Source organism: Dasypus novemcinctus, chromosome 7 (genome assembly GCF_030445035.2).
Source record: "Dasypus novemcinctus isolate mDasNov1 chromosome 7, mDasNov1.1.hap2, whole genome shotgun sequence".
NCBI lineage: Eukaryota > Metazoa > Chordata > Mammalia > Cingulata > Dasypodidae > Dasypus > Dasypus novemcinctus.
Window position 1 is genome coordinate 87,290,297 of NC_080679.1, and position 16,026 is coordinate 87,306,322.

General features: G+C 37.7%; 1 protein-coding gene across 15 annotated transcripts in view; it reads right to left on the reverse strand.

Moving 5' to 3' along the window:
* SLC4A10 (solute carrier family 4 member 10) overlaps positions 1 to 16,026 on the reverse strand; it is a 389,606-nt gene that overhangs the window by 73,902 nt on the left and 299,678 nt on the right. For all 15 annotated transcript variants that reach the window (XM_058300758.2, XM_012527510.3, XM_058300760.2 and 12 more), the window contains one exon: positions 4,646 to 4,792. In XM_058300758.2, the coding sequence (XP_058156741.1) occupies positions 4,646 to 4,792 (147 nt within the window). The remainder of the gene's footprint in view (positions 1 to 4,645; positions 4,793 to 16,026) is intronic.

Here is a 16,026-nt window from a genome sequence, read left to right on the forward strand (position 1 = left end):
AAAATTAGAATTAGTGAAAACATGACAAAAGTGACTTATCAACGAACTTATGTATATGAGACATTTAGATAGAATAGAGCACATTTAAAATGTGAGAAAAAATAGGTTTTGAAATACACAGAAAATAAAAAGTGCTTTGCTTAATACTTTTAATATCTTTGCAATTTCCCCAGGTGTATGGTTAGATACAGTGAGAGACTAAATTTCAAAGATAAAAAAATAGGACATCTGTCAACTGGCAAAGGAACTGCCTTTACAGGTTAAAGTAAGTATGCCAGTAGTAGAGGTCTTTAAGAGTGGACTCTATCCCTACTTCTCAATCACCAAATGAAAGGTCCCTTACCTTCTGCAAATCTCAGAAAGCAAGTGGTATTATTTGATCTTTTTGGAGAATTGCATCAATTGGATAAGTTAACTCTTTGTTTTACAATGGAAAAAGCTATATATTGAGAAAGGAAATGATAAACCATACAAATTAGCCACTCCCAAGTACCCCTTTCCTCAAGGAGTATTCCTTGTATAGTAAGGGAATCAATTGGGTGTTTGAATAGAGTAGCATGCCCATGAAAATTCCAAATATTCTGGGGAAAATACAGGAAATATTTATGTACAGAAACACAAGCAATTCGATATTTCCCCAAAAAGTCATTGGATAAGTATATCTTCTTTGAAAACTTAAATTATACAATTTATTAATTCATTCAACAAACACTTACTGAGAGCCAATTTGTGTCAGGTACCAGGCCCTTGAAATATACCAGTGGATAAATCAGACCTGTGGAGCTTACATTCTAATGGGGGAATATAGACAATAAACAGTTAAACAAAGAACTAAATTCTTAGTGTGTTAGAAAGATTTAAAATTATGGACAAAGAAAAAGGAGGAGGAGAATAAGGGTGATCTGAGTGTGGGGTAGATGGGTAAGAAGAAGGGAGTGGCACAAGCAGGCCTCAGTGAGAAAGTGTCTTTTGAGAACAACTTGAAGGTAAGAAAATTAACCTTGTGGATAACTGGGGACTATCTGGGCAGCAAGAAGAGCTAGTGAAACCGTCTTGAGATAGGAGTGTGACTGAAGAGTTTGAGAAACAAGGTGCTAATGGTTGGAGCGAAGTAAGTAAGTAGGAGAAAGGCTGGAGATGACCACTGAGAGGTAAAGGCTGAAGGTAAGTTGTGTAGGTTTTATAAGTCATTGTAAATATCTGGTCTTTTTTTTAAGATTTATTTATTTATTTCTCTCCCCTCCCCGCCCCCCTCCCCGGTTGTCTGTTCTCTGTGTCTATTTGCTGCGACATCTTCTTTGTCCACTTCTGTTGTTGTCAGCAGCACGGGAATCTGTGTTTCTTTTTGTTGCGTCATCTTGTTGTATCAGCTCTCCATGTGTGTGGCACCACTCTTGTGCAGGCCGCACTTTCATACCAGGCGGCTCTCCTTACGGGCGCACTCCTTGCGCGTGGGGCTCCTCTACGCAGGGGACACCCCTGCGTGGCACGGCACTGCTTGCGCACATCAACACTGCGCATGGGCCAGCTCCACATGGGTCAAGGAGGCCCAGGGTTTGAACCCCAGACCTCCCATGTGGTAGACAGATGCCCTAACCACTGGGCCAAGTCCACTTCCCAGTATCTGGTCTTTACTCCCAATGGAATGAGGAAACTGCTTAGAGAAGAGGGGTGGCATGATCTAACTTCGAGTGACTCGCTACTGGACCATTTTAACAGGTTATTTCAGTAAGATAATGGTGGTTTGAACCGTAGTAGTGAAAATGGCAAGAGCGAGATATAGTATGATTCTGGATATATTTTGAAGGTAAAGTCAACACACTTCCTGATGGAATGGCAGTAAGGGGTAAGAGAAAAGAATAGGTGATTTTGGCCTGATCAACTTAAAGGATGGGGCTAGTATCTACCAATGAGGAAGGTACAGGTGGAACAGGTTTTGATAGAACATCAGAGCTTAGCTTTGGACATGTTAAGTTTTAGATATCTATCAGGCATACAAGTGGAGATGTTGAATACCAATAGACTGGTATAGATAGAGGAGAGAAGACAACTAAGAACTGAGCTCTGGGTCACGTCAACATAAAGAAATCGAAGATAAGAGGAGGAACCAGTACAGGAGACAGGAGTGACCAATGAGGTAGGAGGAAAACCAGAGGCAAGTGAAAAAAATCTATCAAGAAGGGAATCATTGACTCTGTCAAATGTCACAGATCGAAAGGCTAAATAGAATGCAGACTGAGAGCTAACTATAAGATTTAGCATTGTGGAGCTCATTGGTGCCCTTCATGTAAGTAATCTTAGTTAAATAATGAGGCAAAGCCTTATTGTAGTTGCTTTAAGAGAGAACTGGAGAAGGTGGGTTGGAGACAGGTAGTAGAGAGAACTCTTCTGTGACATTTTGCTGCACAGGGGAGCAAAAGAATGGGTTAGTAGCTAGCAGGTATAGCAGTATCAAGAGAGTCATTTTTTCTGAGATTGGAGAATTTGTTGTATGATAATGAAAATGATATAATACAAAACAAAAACCTTGATATATAGAGAGAAGAGAGGGGAGGATTGGTAGAGTGACATGTTTCAGTAGATGTGAAGAGATGGGATTAGGTGCACAAGCAAAAGGTTGACTTTAGATAGTTCATCAACAGTAATACATGGGAAGGCAGAGTACATGGGTGCAGACGCTGTCTGATGGGTAAATGGAAGTCTGTGGAAATTCTCTTTTGATTGCTTAAGATTTCTCAGGGAAGTAGGAAGCAAGTCAACACCTGAGAGGGGAGGTCAGGAAGGGTGTGTTGTAGGTTTGAGAAAAGAAGTGTGACGTTGTCATTGAAAAAAAATAATTGGACTAGGGAAACACAAGATGACTGCCTTGCAGTTTTATGGGCCAACATGAGCAATGTTGTCATGAATTTAAGTGAGATGAGTCAGTGTATTTAGATCTGTTTTCCTTCAGCCACATTCAGCTGCATCAATGCAGGTACAGAGTGAAGAGGTAGATTCATGCAGAAGGGAATGATTATAATGATGGGCACAAAGTTCTTAGACGAGTATTTCCACAGTTTCCCTTAACATGATAGGTTATTCCCTTAATTCAAAGAAAAAATATTTAAAATATTGTAACTTACATATTTCAAAAGAATAAAAACCATGAAAATGAAAATGATCCCATGAGGAAATTTCTAAGGAAGCAAAGAGTATATATTTAATTCAAACTCATTATAGAGAATTGTACTGTCTAATATGGTAGCCACTAACCAAATGTGGCTATGTAAATTTAAATTAATCAATATTAAGTAAAATGAAAAATTCAGTTCCTCAATAATACCAGTCAAATTTCAAGTGCTCAATAGGGGTTTTGCTTATTAGACAGAATATAGTATATTTCCATTGTCACAGAAAGTTCTATAGGACAGTGTTGATATAGAACATCAGTACAGAGAGGTTAAGGCATTTGTTCAAGGCCATTCAAGTAGATAATGACATAACCCAGATGACTTGATTCTTAAACCAATATTCCTTCTACTACTGCCTCTCAACCTAGAATCCAATCATTAATTCTGATGTAAAGGCTCCTGTAAAAATAATGCAAAGGAAAACACATGGCTGTCATCCCTCAACTGGCCTCAGAAACATCATTCTTCAAAGACAAGGTACATCAAAATGCGTAATATTAGTTTTAATGTTTGAAGAACTGATCAGTACTAACAGTATGTTTCCTTTATGTTGATAGCTAGATTGAGGTGATCTTTTTAAATATTCATGGCCAAGTGGTATATCCGCTCATTTCCCTTCCAGAAACCAGAAAAACATCTAAGTCAAGGACTGGGTCAGTGAAGCCATCTGTCACTTCAATAGGGCAATAGAGTTAGACCAGGCTGGGGCAAGAGCTGAAAGCAAGGCTGACTGAGTTAATGACAACTGGGAGGGCTGTTTCAATAGGAAAAGAGGTGGCAGTACGAGGAGTGGAATCAAACATTTGGGCTACCACTCCCACCAAAGTTATGCCTGCAATAAGAAAATGACCCCAAACAACAGCAACAGTCTTTACTTCTATCTTTCTGGATTCTGTGATAGATAACATACTCATGGAATTTAATAGACAGAAGTTTTACAATTTTTGCACCATAAGTCCACACAAAGGTAATGCAAACATAAGAATTATTTTAAAAATTCTTCCCAATCACAAATATGATTAGTAGTAATAGGGAGTTTCTTACATAATATGATTAAAACATGCCTTTGCATTTTCTTAACTCTTGCTAAATGAAAAATGATAGATCATAACATAGAAGAATATTCATGGGCTTTTTCTCGACCATATTTTACATTTTTATTAAAATTCTGATTTTCCTCCAGGTTAACATCTTTTAAATTAGGCCTAAAATTGTTCCAGGTTTGACTACCATTGATTTTAGGAACTTATCATCCAAACTCCAATTTGCTCAGTGATGCATGCTGGATAGGATCAATGAAGACCACAACTTAATTATAACTTACGGTTATAATTTAAATCATTTGAATCTTTTGGATGTGCTACATTATATTAGGAAATGTTTTTAAAAGAGAAAGGAATCTTTTGGATGTACTATACTATGTTAGGAAAACTGTTTAAAAGAGAAAGAGAAAGAGTGTTTGTAAATATACATACCTGGGAAGGAACATTTTTGGGAGGCTCTATTCGAATGCTTGGATCCCATTCTCCAGGAGGGAGAACAGTAACCTGATCCAGAAATTCATCAATTCCTGATACCAAGTCATTACGATCTTTAGCTTTGTAAGCAACATCATGAAATACCTACAGAAGGAAAAGAAATATCATTTATATATAAAATACAATTATAAAATCTTAATGTGTCTGCATTTCCGTTTCCCAGTTATCGCATATAGATTACTACAATTTAAGGAGATAAGCAGTTCCAACTCTAAAGAAGTTGTGAAAGTCTGTGGTTTGCAAAATATAACAAATTTAGTTCATTCTGTGACTCCACATAGACACATATTTTTCTAAGAATGCTAGAATGAATTTGAAATTTCTGTAGGCAAGGAGTAAAGGAAAGTGAGAGGAGGATGAAAGGAATCTCATTAAACCAGAATTCATGTTTCAGGCTAGGCAACCATTATTTATGTATGGGTAAATCAGATACTCTGGAGGAAGCCCTTACAAAACCTGTAGGATATATTTGAAATGTTAGCAATATCTATATCATAATTAAAATATGTTCATATTGGCATAGTAAACTAAAAAGGTAAACTTTGTTTCAATTTTGGAAATCATAAAGTTACAAATGAGTGTTTTCTGGATATATGTCATAACTATACAGTACATAAAGTATATTTTCAAAGTACAAGTTACATTTTATACCTACACGCACACAGACGTGCATACTCATACGTGCACACATGTTGTGGTAGTCATTTGGACTGGTGACAGATAACTCCAGGTCTCTTCCTGGCCACATGGTAGGATTGCACTTCCTTATCTTCTTTGAAATTCAATGTGGCCTATGTAGGTGCTCATATGTCACTCCCAAATGGAAGTTATAAGCACCAGTGTATGACTCATCATGTTACCTTTTGTCTGCCTTAGTGATTAAGAAAACACAAATTGAGAGGGAACTTTTATCAGCCTGGGTAGCTGAGTGACTATAATGAGCAGAGCTCATCTGTAAGCTTGTGAGGGACCTCCAGCATGCTAGAAATAAACCCTTGTTTAGTATAAGCCACTGATATTTTAGTTGGTATTCCTGCAGCATAATCTAACCTATCCTGACTGATACATATAGAAGTGATATCCTTAATATAATAAGGGGGAAAAGTAGGAATAAAGATAAACTGGAAATCTTAATTTACACTAACCATAGTAGATATGTTTTTGATGCTTTTTGTGTTTTATATAATATGAAATGGAAAGCACAAATATTTAAGGTTAGGGGCTCATATTTTTCTTTAAACTTGCCTGTATTACAATTACTAATACTAAATATCCCCAAATTTCTAGGAAAGCTCTGCTATAAGATATTCTATCCTACTTTTACGCCATTTATTTCAGTTTCTGATTTGATACTCAATATAAAGAGTTCAAGTGATAATGATCATTTTAAAAGGCTTTTTCTTGACATTCCAACTAAGAACATTTCACAAAAGGTCACTGGTGTGATGACTATATACCTTTGGGTAGGCTAATATGAAGCAAATAATATGATATCAATGATATATTGATAATCAGTTGTATTTTGAGAAAAATATTTTTTTAAATATTGAAAATACAGATTTCTCTATCTCAAACCACCTATTTTATGGCTCAGAATATCCTCTTCTAAAGGTCTTTACACATTCATGAACACCAAAAAAATTGCAAATGTCCTTAATCCTTATTGAGAATTTAGCTACGCCTTTCCTGATAGTAGAAACTCTCTATTTTACCTTAAACTTTCTCAATTTTCAATTTTAATTTTTTCCCATGAGTTCTTCACTTACAGCTGAAGCTGCTCTCCTAATTCAAATTATCTTTTCATCAATATCTATGTTACTATTGATTTACTCTTCTCAGCTTTTATTCCAACAATCATGTTCCTCATTTCCTAGAAGTTTTTCTAGTTCTTTGAGTTTTTCTTGATAGTTCACTCTTCTTTTATCAGGATACAGACTTAAGATCATGATTTCAGTTTAGGTATGCTGATTTTAAAGTGATTGTAGGACAACAAAGGTATAAGACAAACAAAGAAATACAAATAATGGTTCATCGCAAGGAAGAAGGTAAAAATACAGAAAACACCAATGAAGAAAAAGTAATTGGGCATACAGAAAAGAGCCTTTTAAAAAATGATCTTCAGAACTTGGAGTTGTCCTGGGTGGTACTGCAGGGACAGTTGCTGGACATTGTAGGTCCTGCCTTGGCCCACTGGGTAGCCTGGGTGAGAATGTAAACTACAATGTAAACCACTATCCATATGGTGCAGCAGTACTCCAAAATGTATTCACCAAATGCAATGAATGTGCCACAATGATGAAAGAGGTTGTTGATGTGGGAGGAGTGGGGTGGGGGCTATATGAGGTCCTCATATTTTTTTAATGTAACATTTAAAAAATTTTAAAAAGTGCTCAAGGAGATGAAGAAAAATACAGAGAAAGTAGTATCTTTCTTTAGACTCTCAGATTGTTCATTCAGGTAAATAATGAATGAGCAATACAATAATCTAAGGAAAGATACAGAATTTTAAAAACGAACCAAATGGAACTATTGGGGTTGAAGACCACAATAACAAATGAAAAAATACCCAGGAGGGTTTCAAGAGCAGATTGGAGCTGGTAGAAGAAAGAAGAAGGAGTGAACTTTAAAACAAGACACTTGAAATGAGTCAGGCTGAGAAGCAGAAAACAAAGAGAAATATTAAGAGAAAAAGTAGCTTAACACCTCTGAGACACCATCAGGCACACCAAAATACATATTATGGGGAGTCCCAGAAGGATACGAAATGGGTAAAGGGGCAGAACGAATAGTCAAAGAAATAATGAAAAAAGAACTTCCCAAACTTAGGGAAAAAAACATGAGTTTGTGCATTGAAGATGCTCAGAGAACACCAAACAGGATAAACATAAGAAAAACACACCCCTCTCATATATGATCACACTATTGAATGCAAAGGACAAGGTGAGAGTTCTGAAAGCTGCATGAGAAAAAAGCAATGTATTACATACAAGGGAATCCCAATTAGACTGAGTGCCAATTTCTCATCAGAAACTATGGAGGCAAGAAAGCAGCATGTTGAAATACTTAAAATATTAAAAGAAAACAATTGCCAGTCAAGAATTTTATAGCTGGTGAGACTTCAAAAATGAGGGAGAGATTAAGACATTCTCTGATAAACAAAAGTTGAAGGACTTCATCACCACTGGACCTGCCCTAAAAACAATGCTAAAGGGAGTTCTTCATACTGAAAGGATAGGACACTAGACAGCATAGAGAAATAAAGATCTTTGGTAATTAATGTGGGTAATTATAAATGCCAGTATTATTGTTTTGTATTGTTTGGCATGCAATCCACTTCTTACTTTGTACAGGTGCGAAAATGCAAATGCAAAAAAGTAATGAAAAATCTATCTTTTTGGACACGATATGCAAAGATAAAAGCAGTTACACATACAAAAAAGGGTGGGGGGCAGATAGATATAGGAAAAGTATACATGCATGCTATTGAGGATAAGATGGTATCATCCCAAATATCATTGTTATATTGGGGATATTAAAATTTTAACCCCGTAGAGCCACCAGGAAATGGATGAAAAATATATCCAAATAGACATGAAAATGTACTCAACATGGTACAACACAGAAAAATTAAATAAATGTAAAAGTAGGAATTAATGGGAGTGAGAGACAAAACAATTCTATGACTTACAAAGGCTAAAGAGCAAAATGGCAGGAGAAAGTCCCATATAATCAATAGTGGTTTTAAATGTAAATGAACTAAACTTCCTATGGAAAAGGCAAAGACTGGCAGAATGCCTAAGAAAACAGGCCTATATGCCAAGGCCCTTGATCTTACTGCTTGTACTTAAGAACCTTATTCCTGTAAAAATCAAACTTAGCCTAATTATAATTAATGCCTAAGAGTTACCTCCTGAAAATCAACTTGGTACTGAAATGTGGGCTTGCACTAAGCCAAACTCATCATATAAACTCACTATCTTCCCCCGCCTCCCCCCCCCCCCCCCCCCCCCCGCAATGTGGAACATGACTCCTGCAAATAAGTCTCCCTGGCACTGATGGATTAATACCAAGTGCTAACCAGTGATACATTTGGAGAAAGACCTTGAACAAAAGGGTGAAACATTAAAATTTAAGTTTTTATGGCTAAAATACTTCAAAGTGAGTTGGGACATAATTCTGGAGGTTAAGTTTATACAGGTCTCAGGCAAAATTCACTGCCTCAGTAAACAAAGCTTCAAAGAAGAGTGTTCCTGATGGCTGTAAGGACATTTGGATACCAGAGGCAAGGCACACAGCCTCATGAAATCAATATCACCTTGATGGGCCACATTTGGTAATATATGATGATGGACAAGTCCCATGATGCAGAAAAGGCATTTGACAAAATACACCACCCTTTATTCATAAAAAACACTTAGAATGCTGGGAATAGAAGAAAATTCCCTAAACCTAATAAAGGCCATATATAAAAAGCCCATAACTAACATCCTACTTAACCTTTCCCTCTAAGATCAGGAGCAAGACAAGAATGCCCACTGCCACCACTGTTATTCAAAATTGTACTGGAAGTTCTTGCCAGAGCAAGTAGGCAAAAAAAAAAAAAAGAAAGAAAGAAAGAAAAGGCATACAAATTGAAAAGCAAGAAGTAAATTTTTCTCTGTTAGTAGATTATATCATCCTATATACAGAAAATCTTGAGAAATCTACAACAAATCTTCTAGAGCAAATAAATTAATTCAGCAAAGGTGTGGGGTACAAGATCAGCACCCAAAAATAAGAAAAAAATTCCATTCACAACAGCAACTAAAACATTAAAGATCTAGAACTAAATCTAATAAAAAAAGGAAAGGACTTGTACACAGAAAACTGCAAAACATTGTTAACAGAAATGAAAGAAGACCTTAATAAATAGAAGGATATTATGGGTTCCTTGATTGGAAGACTAAATATTGTTAAGATGTTAATTCTATCCAAAGTAATTTGTATATTCAATGCCATCCCAATAAAAATTCCTACAACTTTCATTGCAGAAAGGGAAAAGTCAATCACCAAATTTATATGGAAGGGTAAGGGGCTCCAAATAGCTAAAATCCTCTTGAAAAAGAAGAATGAGGTTGGAGCATTCACACTTCCAAATCTTAAAACTTATTACAAAGTCATAGCAATCAAAACAACATGGTGGGAAGCAGATTTGGCCCAATGGATAGGGAATCTGCCTAACACATGGGAGGTCCAAGATTCAAACACAGGGCCTCCTGGACCGTGTGGTGAGCGGGCCCACATGCAGTGCTGGTGCACGCAAGAAGTGCTGTGCCATGAAGAGGTGCCCCCACGTAGGGGAGCCCCACATGCAAGAAGTGTGCCCCATAAGGAGGGCCACCCAGTGCAATAAAAGGGCAGCCTGCTGATGAAGGATGCTGCACACACAGAGAGCTGACGCAGCAAGATGACACGACAAAACGAGGCACAGATTCCTGGTGCCACTGAAAAGAATCCAAGCAGACACAGAAGAACACACAATGAATGGACACAGAGAGCAGACAACCTGGGGGGGGGGGGGCGGGGAAGGGGAGAGAAATTCAAAACAAAACAAAACAAAACAAAAAACACATGGTACCAGTACAAGGACAGATATAAAGCCCAATGGAAGAGAAATGAGATCTCAGAAATCAACCATCACTTTTCTGGCCAACTGATTTTTGAAAAGGTGGCAAAGACAATTGAACTGGGGAAAAAATAGTCTCTTCAAGAACTGGTACTGGTAAAAGTGGATTGCCTCACACCCCTACCTCACACCATATGCAAAATTCAAACCAAATGGATTACAGACTGTAATAAAAGAGCTAGAACTACCAAACTCCTAGAAGAAAACCTAGGGAAGCATCTTTGGGTCACTGTGTTAAGCAATGGTTTCTTAGACTTTACCTCCAAAGAATAGAAGAAAAAATAAATAATAGATCTCATCAAAAATAATTTTGTTCTTCAAAGGACTTTATCACAAAAGTAAAATGACAACCTGCAAAAATGAGAGAAAATATTTGGAAAGCACATATCTGATAAAGGTTTAATATCCAAATATAAAAAGAAATCCTTCAACTTAACAATAACAAGACAACTCAGATGGGATCTCTCTTCATAAGACTTTCATGCTAATGTGCTGGAGTTGCAGTTAGTGTTGGGGTTTAAGATATATTTAGGGGATTTGAATCTCTGGACTGACAATGTGATAGCCAGGTCCTGAGCCTCAACAGACTCCAGCACCTACAATCTGATTTATTGGACTCACCACACTCAGCTAAGATGGAGTTGAAGAAGGACAACCACCACACCATGGAGCCTAGAGTGATTACAACTGAAAGTGGGAGGATTGCATCCAGCATCCAGGTGGAATCTGAGCCTCCTCTTGACATAGAGGTGCAATGGACACAACCAATCCAATGTACACATAGAAAAGGTGGCATTGGATTGGGAAAAGTGGACATGGTGGCTGATGGGTATGGGGAAAGGCAGGAAGAGATGAGAGGTGGAGGCGTCTTTGGGACATGGAGCTGCCCTGGATGGTGCTTCAGGGGCAATCACCGGACATTGTAAATCCTCACAGGGCCCACTGGATGGAATGGGGGAGAGTATGGGCCATGATGTGGACCATTGACCATGAGGTGCAGAGGTGCCCAAAGATGTACTTACCAAATGCAATGGATGTGTCATGATGATGGGAATGAGTGTTGCTGGGGGGGGGAGAGGTGGGGTTGAATGGGACCTCATATATATATATTTTTAATATAATATTATTACAAAGTCAATAAAAAAAAAACAAAAAAACAATAACAAGACAAACAATGAAAAAATAGGTAAGAGGGAGGGGGCAAGATGGTGGCAGAATAAGGAGTTCCAAGAGTCCACTCGCCATACAGTACAGTTAGTAACCAGACCAAGCTATCCAAATCATCCATTTGGGAGGCATGGGACCATAAGAGCATCCTGCAATATCCTTGGGAATAGTACAAGGAGAGAAGATTTGTGCGTAGAGCACTCCATGCCATGGAGGCCAGAGCCCATTCCCTGCTGGTGGCTCAAGCTATCTGGAGAGCTATTTCCTGGCTGAAGTGGAAAGCTCCATTTCCCAAAAATGGGGCACAAAGGCACCAATTTCAACTATTGATTAGTAAATTCAGCTGGGTAAATTCCAGTCTTAAGTACAGCTAAAGTTTGAACCTGTCCAAATAGGAAAGTGCTGGTAGCCTCCATTTTAACTCCATCCCTAGCATGAGGGAAGTGGAGTTGATTGGAAATCATAATGTTGGTAGGGACTGGCTTCTTCCAACCAGGTTGTACTACAGCCCTAGCTTAGGTGTCAGTCCCACCTGGCAGAGAGGAAGCTGGGGGGACATGAATCAGCCCCTCCAGGCAAATGCAAGCACTTTTGTCCCACACAGACTGGAATGTTGGACACATCTTTGGCTCTATTTCCTCCCCCACCCCATAGAACCAGAGACGGATGGTGTTTTCCCAGTCTCTGGCAGCTACAGTTGCTTTCAGCCCACATGGACTAGATTGATGGGCAAACCTGTGTATATATCTCTGCTCCAATAGGAAAGGAGAGGTGCTGTGTTTCCTCAGTCTCTCTGGGCCACTGCAGGGGCTTTTGGCCCACATGGACTGGAATGTTGGGTATTCCTGTGGTTCCATCCCTGCCCCTAATTGGGCAGAAGGATCAGTGCTCCCTCAGCCTTCCCAGGCAATTGCAGCCATTTTCAGTTCACATGAACCAGACTATTGGACACATCCATGGTTCCATGCCTGTCCTGACAGAACAAGAGGTGGGCAGTGCTTGCTCACTCTCCTAGGACAGTGCATTTGCTTTCTCCCTGCACAGACTAGATTTCTGGGCATACTGGAGGCTTCATTCCTGCCTATGGAAGGGGAAAAGGAGGGCTGGTACCTCATCAAGTCTACCTGGGCAACTGCAGTCAGTTTTGAATTACACAGCTTGGTTTGCTGCCCACAACTGTGGCTCCATCCCCACCCTGGGCAGGGGAGGAAGGAGTGTGGAACTTTCATCAGTCTCTCTGGGCAACTACAGATAGTATTGGACTGCCAGATTGGATTACTGCAAACAGCTGCAGTTCCATCCCTACTCCTGGAAAGGAAGAAAAGTGGGAGAAGTTTCATTGGTTCCTGGGGCAACATGTGCAGCTTCAGCCTCCATGGCTTACAGTACCAACTGAATCCTCAGCTCCTATGCCACATCCAGCAAGGGAGAAAGGGCAAGAAACAGGTGAAAAAGAGTTGAAAAAAAATTCAAACTGGCTAAACAAAAACCACTATAAAGTTCCAAATTAATTTGAACCAAGTATCAAAGAGGAGTTGTAGTACAAAGTCAATCAAATATAAAGCCCTAAACTAAAGAGGGAAAGGGGGCCAAGAATATATACATTCAGTAAATCAGATGATAAGACTCCAAAAAAAAACGACAATCCATACCAAGAAACAGGAATATATGGCCCAAAGAACACACTAAGCCTCCAGATGAAATAAAGGAGTTGATACAACTAATCATAACTATTCAAACAAATCTTAATAGATTCAATGAGATGGCCAAAGGGATTTAGAACATCAAGAAGACACTGGATGAGCACAAATAAGAATTTGAAAGCATACATAGAAAAACAGTAGATCTTACGGTAATGAAAAGCAAAATAAATGTAATAAAAAATACAATGGAGACACATAATAGCAGATTGGAAGAAACAAAAGAAAGGATCAGTGAACTTGAAGACAGGACCTCTGAAAACAAACATAAAAAAGAAGAGATAAATGAACGGAAAAAATTGAACAGGATCTCAGGGAACTAAATGGTGGCAAGAGACATGCAAACAGTACAACTCAACAATAAAAAGACAAACTACGCAATTAGAAAATGGGCAAAAGACTTGAAAAGACAATTTTCCATAGAAGAAATACAAATGGTAAAGAAACGTATTAAAAAATGTTCAACATCACTAGGGAAATACAAATCAAAACTGCAATGAGATATCATTTCACACCTATTAGAATGGTCACTATTAAAAAGATGGAAAACTGCAAGTGTTGGAAAGGATATGGAGAGATAGGAATGTTTATTCACTATTGGTGGGAATGTAGAATGGTACAGCCACTGTTTGGCAGTTCAGAAGGAAGTTGAATATAGACTTTCCATATAACTCAGCAATGCCACTACTAGGTATATACCCAGAAGAAATGAGACCAGTGATACAAAGAGACACCTGCATACTGATGTTTACAGCAGCATTATTCACAAGAGCCAAAAGATGGAAACAACCCAGTTGTCCATCAACTAATGAATGGATAAACAAACTGTGGTGTATAAACACAATGGAATATTATGTAGCTGTAAGAAGAAAGGAAGTCATGAAGTATTGAAGTATATGACAACATGAATGAACCTGGAGGACATTATTCTTAGTGAAGCAAGCCAGACACAAAAGGAAAAATACTATATGATTGCACTATTATGAACTAAATATATTGTGTAAACTCAAGGAGTTAATAATTAATATATGGTTACCTAAATATAGATAACCAGAAATTAGAATGAGGGTAGAGAATGGAAAGCTGAGGGTTATTCTGAATAGAATTGGTAAAAAGGTTGTTTGTAAATCTTTGGAAATGAATGGAAGTGGTGAGGGCAAATCATGGAGTTAGTGACTAGCAAAACTATTATATGGTTATGACAGTGGTTGGAAGGTAAAATCTAAGGACATGTATATTACTAGAAGGAAAACTAAAAAATTTAACATGGGACTGTATAACATAGTGAAACCTCATGTGAAATATGAATATGGGTAATATCACATGTATAAGACTGTTTATACAAAATATAAACACAAACTAGACAGAAACAGAATAGCAGCTATGCATTGCAGAGGAAGCATGGAGAAATTGAGAGGTGATAAGTTTTGTCTGTTTTTTGTTTATTATTATCATTATTGGAATAAAGAAATGCTCTAATATTCATCGAAGTGATGAATGCATAACTATGTGATTATACCAAATACCATGGATTGTACACTTTGGATGGATATATGCTTTATTAATATATCAATAAAACTGATTGGCTAAAAAAAAAAAAAGACATGCAAACATATGTGTCATGGGCCAGAAGCAGAAGAGAAGGGTAAAGGGACAGAGGAGTATTTGAGGCAACTATGGTAGAAAATTTCCCAAATCTATTGAAGGACATAGACACCCAAGTCCAATAAGCAAGACACACTGCCATCTGAATAAATCCGAATAGACATACTACAAGACACATTACAATATCAAATGTCAAAGATAGAGTATCCTGAGAATATCTAGAACAAAGTAACTCATCATATACTTGGGATGCCCAGTAAGAGTAAGTACTGATTTCTCATCAGGAATCATAGAGTCAAGAAGGCAGTGGTATGATATATTTAAAATACTGAAAGTGAAAACCAGCCAGTCAAGTATTTTATATCCAGCAAGACTGTCTTTCAAAAATGAGAGTGAGTTTAGAATAATCACAGATAAACAGCAACTGAGAGAGTTTATAATGAAGAGAACAACTTTGCAGGAAATACTAAGGAGGGTGCTGCATCCTGAAAAGCAAAGACGTGAGAGAGAGACTTGGAAGAGAGTCTAAAAATGAAGACTACATCAGTAAAAGTAACTAAAAGAGTAAAAAGAGTGGTGAAAACAAGATCTGACAGATAAAACCCAAGGATCAAAATGGGTGAAGTAAGTACTGTCTTTAGAATAATAACATTGAATGTTAATAGATTAAACTCCCCAGTCAAAAGACAGAGACTGGCAGAATGGGTAAGAAAATATGAGCCATCTATATGCTGTATACAAGAGACTCACCTTAGATCCAAGGATACAAATGACTGAAAGTGAAAGGGTGGAAAATATTATTCCACACATGCAGTAAACAAAATCAAGCAAACAAAAAAGCTGGAGTAGCTATACTTCTATCAGATGAAATAGACTTTAAAAGCAAAGCTGTTATTTAGAGACAAAGAAGGTCATTATATACTAATAAATGGAACAATTCACCAGGAGTAAATAACAATAAAAAATGTATATGTACCTAACTAGGATGCCCCAAATTACATGAGGCAAACACTGGGAAAACTGAAGGGAGAAATAGATGTATCTACATCCTGTATATATAATAATAATATACAATTATAACAGATGTATCCACAATAATACGCCACTCTCATCATTGGATAGATCATCTGGGCAGATGATCAATAAAGAAACAGATAACTTAACTAATATTATAAATCAGC